At 37.8% G+C, this 4,847-nt stretch overlaps 2 protein-coding genes across 2 annotated transcripts; both read right to left on the bottom strand.

The window, feature by feature from the left end:
• Positions 1-716: 716 nt before the first annotated feature.
• On the bottom strand, positions 717-1,346 carry LOC145276638 (uncharacterized). The gene has a single exon (XM_080127828.1). The coding sequence runs from the start codon at positions 1,344-1,346 to the stop codon at positions 717-719; it is 630 nt and encodes a 209-aa protein (XP_079983954.1).
• A 310-nt stretch (positions 1,347-1,656) lies between these two features.
• LOC145276639 (uncharacterized) lies at positions 1,657-2,247 on the bottom strand. Its single transcript, XM_080127829.1, has one exon. It carries the CDS (start codon positions 2,245-2,247, stop codon positions 1,657-1,659), a length of 591 nt encoding a protein of 196 aa, XP_079983955.1.
• Positions 2,248-4,847: the final 2,600 nt, after the last annotated feature.

Here is a 4,847-nt window from a genome sequence, read left to right on the forward strand (position 1 = left end):
ACCAGGCGCAGTCTGATGCATGCGTCTTTGAAGGTGGCCATTTCTTGACCATCGATTGTCTTCAAATCGCTGAAGGAAGTCGCTCCGGAGACATGAAGGAGCAACATCCTCAAATAAAATTTTTCTTCATTTCCAGGACTTGCAGAGTACATTCTGGTTAAAATGTTGCTGAATCTAATTCGCTGTGTCCACTTTGTTGTTTGTTTGTTGAATACATAATGCTCAGGTACAGGACAATAGAAAAGATTTCTTGCATTCTCATCTGTTTGATTGAGGTTGAACCAAGCTGTCAATGTGTGTCACGTTCTTCTGCTCTTGCTGCCGCCTGTCTTTGATTCCCTTCTCTATAGTAAACATGCTGCTCATCAGGCAAATGTACAGCCAAGCGATAAACAGTGTGGGATTGAGCATGCATTTTGAACTCTGACAATCTCCAAAAGCCCTCTGGAGGAGACACATATCTACATGACAAAAACTGTTTAACTTCATTGTGTTCATGTATTCCAGTGGGCTCATTATTATCTAAAACATGTCTGATTTCCATGTTTGCACAATCGTGACCTTTATATATATATATATTTGAATAAATATTTTACGCTTTTCTCCGAGGAACACACTTCAACATTAATATGGGCACGGTATTTTTCCAGTAGATACTTATTCTATGGGACAACGAATCTGTTGTCAACCTCATGAGTGCCAACTTGTACCTTTTCTCAATTGTTTCTTCGTCTGTACACTGGATATCCGGATACATTTGTATTCGTTTCTATAAGGAAATCTTTTGGATTTTTTTTCTCACATGTTCCATCAACCATGCATACAGAATTAGGATTTGATATCCCACATGGACCATGTATCATCAATGTTCTCACGCATTCTCTCAACTCTCGGTAGTCTAATGAAGGTATTTCAGCACAAACCATTTCATCAATTTGTTCTCTTCTCCTCAGTTTGTCTTCTTCTCGCAGCATTACCAAAAGGTGGCAATGTGGTAGACCGCGCTTTTGAAATTCAATGACATAGATATGAGCAACTGGAACACCAAATATATGTCTATCCTTGATATCAATCAAAAGTTCCTTTAGGTGGATGTTATAAAATCGTGCAACTAAATCTGGCCTGTTTTGTGTTGTTTCATGCGGTCCAAGGTTCTCTGTGATTTCTCGACATTTTGCGTTACACGTGTATGTCAAAAAAATATCTGGTTTTCCAAATTTGCAGACAATCGCCATGGCATCTTGATATGCTTGTTGCATGTTTCTCGGACTTCCTGGGAATGTAGAAGGCAAAATGACTGGAACACCTGCCTCTTGATGCTCATTCTGTCTTCCTAGGTGATCCATGAGACCCGAATAAAGTGCAACTCTTAATTGTGCTTGGTATATTTTGAATGAAGTTCAGATGGCATCCCTCCACCTTCACATAAGCGTCAACAATATATTGTTGCAATAATTTTCCAGCTCGATGCAAAGCACTAAAGCCATCTCTGATTGCTAGCCGGTATTAGTAAAACTCTTGCATGGTGACTTTGGTGCGAACACGAGTTTGGCGTTGCGCCACATGAGCCATTTGTATATGCCATCCTGATTCTCCATTCGGAAAGAGAAGAGGATAAACCATGGGATCAAGATGGAAAGAGATGTAAGCAATCCTCTACCTCTGTTGACCTATGGGATAAACAATGATATCACGATGTACTGGAGGTGCACCATTATCACCAACGAATATGGTAGCGATCTTATTGCCTGATTGGTTGTTGTATGTCCTTCTGTCAGGGCCAGGGATGAAGTGCATGGTTACTTGTCTTGGTGACATGTTCTCAATTGCAGCTCTCTCTTGTTCTTGTTGTTCAGTATCCTTCATATTATGGTATGCTGCTGCATAAGGATTATTAATCAGTGCTTCATTTATCTTTAAAAAAACAGACACTAAACAGTTAGCATTTTCTGGAGCATTTACTCTATTGTGTACGGCTTTATTGGTTTCTATGATGTACAGCTGGCCATATCTTCTCTCTTCAGGGTCATTTGCATGGAGGTTGCTTGCGTAGTTGTAAGTTTGACCTTGTAAACGGAAACAATAGGGTCCACGTCCTGGAGGGGGTCTTATATTGGCACCAAAAGATGCAAAAGCAAATGCAGAATTATAGTTTCTTATATTCTGCCTGAAATTTGCACTCTCGGCATTGTTGGTATCAAATAATAATCTTAAATTTTCGGGGTAAACTTGTAAGGGGGGTAGCATTATTTTCCGTTATGACAGCAATTTAGTTGTTCTTTTGGAATCTTAAGGCTCTGCTAAATTGACATCGGACATCCATGGCCCCAATGTAATATATTTGGCGTTCCATATTGTGGGCATTTCTATGACGTTGAACTCTATTTCGCTCATTTTCAAGATAATTTTGGCGCTCTTGTTGATTCATATTATTTCTTTTTACATGGTCCCTGTTTCTCATGTGTTCTAAAAATTGCTGCCTTTCTTCCATATTCATATTATTTCTTTTTACTAGGTCCCTGTTTCTCATGTTTTCTAGGAATTGCTGTCTTTCTTCCATATTCATATTTCTCCTTACGTGATCTCTATTTCTCAAATGGTCAAGATGTAATTCTCGCTCATTCTGGCTCATATTAAGCCTTTGTTGTTGCATTCTTTGTCTGTTTCGATCACGGATGTATTGTCTTTCCTCTTCTCGCAAACGCTGTCGTCTGATTCTCTGTCTCTCTCTCTTGCTGCTTCTCTTTGCTGTGTTCTTCTCTCATCCATTGCTCTAGATGAGCCAAACCGTCTGTGTTTAATCTGTCAATAATAAATGAATTTTCTGTTTTTTTCTCTCTCTCCCTTGAGCGTTCTCTTTTTTTCTCTCTGCCTGGGTTAGCAGACGATAATAATTATTTGAAGCCAAATTTTTCAGAAAAAAAAAGAAAAGAAGGCCAAATTTAAAAGCGCAGGCACATTTTGAAGTAAAAATGGCTAACAAAAAGCAAAATTGAAAATTAAAGGAAAATTGACTATATCGAAGTTGTTGACTTTCAAATAGAAACATTTAGTAAGTAACTATGTAAACAGATTTTAACATATTTTTAATTAACGAAGACCGCGTTTCTCTCTCTCTCTCTCTCTCTCTCTATCTATCTACCTATCTATCTATCTATCTATCCGCCTTGAGCGTGTGTACAGAAAAGGGCCGAACTTGAAAAAAAAGCCAAACAGAAACTCTGATGGCCAAACTACTTTTTCTTTTTTTCTTTTCCCTCCCCCATCTATCCCCCCCTCTATCTCTCTCCCCCTCTTACTCCTCTATCTCCCCCCTCTCCCCCTCTCTATCCTCTTGGCTTTGTTTATATCTAACAGCAATCAGTCGTAGTTGCGAGAATATCCTTCTATATATTAATACGCTTGTAACTATCTATCTATCTATGTGTGTCACACTTTCCGGCAAATTTGATTGGTTGAGAAGATTTTATTCTGGAATAGCGGATTACACATTAAACGAACACTCAAGGCAGAGATCAGGGTTGCCAGGTTGGCTTTATTTTAAAAGCAGTTTGGCCATCAGAATTTCTGTTTGGCTTTTTTTTCCAAATTTGTCCCTTTTCTGAACGAACGCTCAAGGCAGAGAAGGAGCGAGAGATAGATATATAGATAGATAGATAGATAGATAGATAGATAGATAGATAGAGTAAACGCTGAAGGGAGAGAGCGAAAAACAAAAGAAAAAAAACCGTGGAAATTACACGGGCCCATCTAGATCCGGCGAAACCGTGCCGGTGGAGATAATTTAACCACACATGTATATATACACCTTTCTCCTATTAAAACTTTTTTCATGAAATTTACTGTAGTAGTAGTACAACTATATTGCGAAACCATGATTATCTCTCTGTATGTCTCTTTCTTAAATATAAACAATTCCTAGAGGAGAGAGTGGGAGGTTTTTTCCTGAAATTTAATGTTGTAGGAGAAAACATATATTTTTAGAAAAATATTTCATGTTTCGTTCCTGGATTAGCGGAATACACACCAAACGAAGGCTAATGTAAATTTCACGTTTTTTTGTTTCTTTTGTTTTTCTCTCTCTCCCTATTAAATAACTGTGGAAACAGATTTTAAAATATTTTTAATTAACGAAGACTCTCTCTTTCTCTATCTCTGTCTATCTATCTATCTACGGATTACACATAAAATGAACGCTCAAGACAGAGTAGATAGATAGATAGCTAGATAGATAGATAGATAGACAGAGAGAGAGAGAGAGAGAAAGAGAGAGAAAGAGAGAGTCTTCGTTAATTAAAAATATTTTAAAATCTGTTCCACAGTTATTTACTAAATGTTTATATTTGAAAGTCAACAACATCTAGGGAGAGAGAGAAACACAAAAGAAACAAAACACCGTGACATCTACAATAGCCTTCGTTTGATGTGTATTCCGCTAATCCACGAACGAAACATGAAATATTTTTCTAAAAATATATGTTTACTCCTACAACATTAAATTTCATGAAAAAAAACTCCCACTCTCTCCTCTAGGCGTTGTTTATATTAAAGAGAGAGACAGAGAGAGAATGATGGTTTCGCAATATATTTGTACTACTACTACAGTAAATTTCATGAAAAAAAGTTTTAATAGGAGAAAGGTATATATTTACATGTGTGGTTAAATTATCTCCACCGGCACGGTTTTCGGCGGATCTAGGTGGACCCGTGTAAATTTCACGGTGTTTTGTCTCTTTTCTGTTTCTCTCTCTCCGTTGAGCGTTCACTCTCTCTCTCTATCTATCTATCTATCTCTCGCTCTCTCTCTCTCTCTCTGCCTTGAGCGTTCGTTCAGAAAAGGGACAAAT

The sequence above is a fragment of the Euprymna scolopes genome, chromosome 5, assembly GCF_053919585.1.
Source record: "Euprymna scolopes isolate OS-2025 chromosome 5, ASM5391958v1, whole genome shotgun sequence".
Lineage (NCBI taxonomy): Eukaryota > Metazoa > Mollusca > Cephalopoda > Sepiida > Sepiolidae > Euprymna > Euprymna scolopes.

Excerpts from the sequence above, each read along its gene's own strand:
- LOC145276638 (XM_080127828.1), bottom strand. The coding sequence starts at position 1,346 with ATGGATCACCTAGGAAGACAGAATGAGCATCAAGAGGCAGGTGTTCCA.
- LOC145276639 (XM_080127829.1), bottom strand. The coding sequence starts at position 2,247 with ATGCTACCCCCCTTACAAGTTTACCCCGAAAATTTAAGATTATTATTT.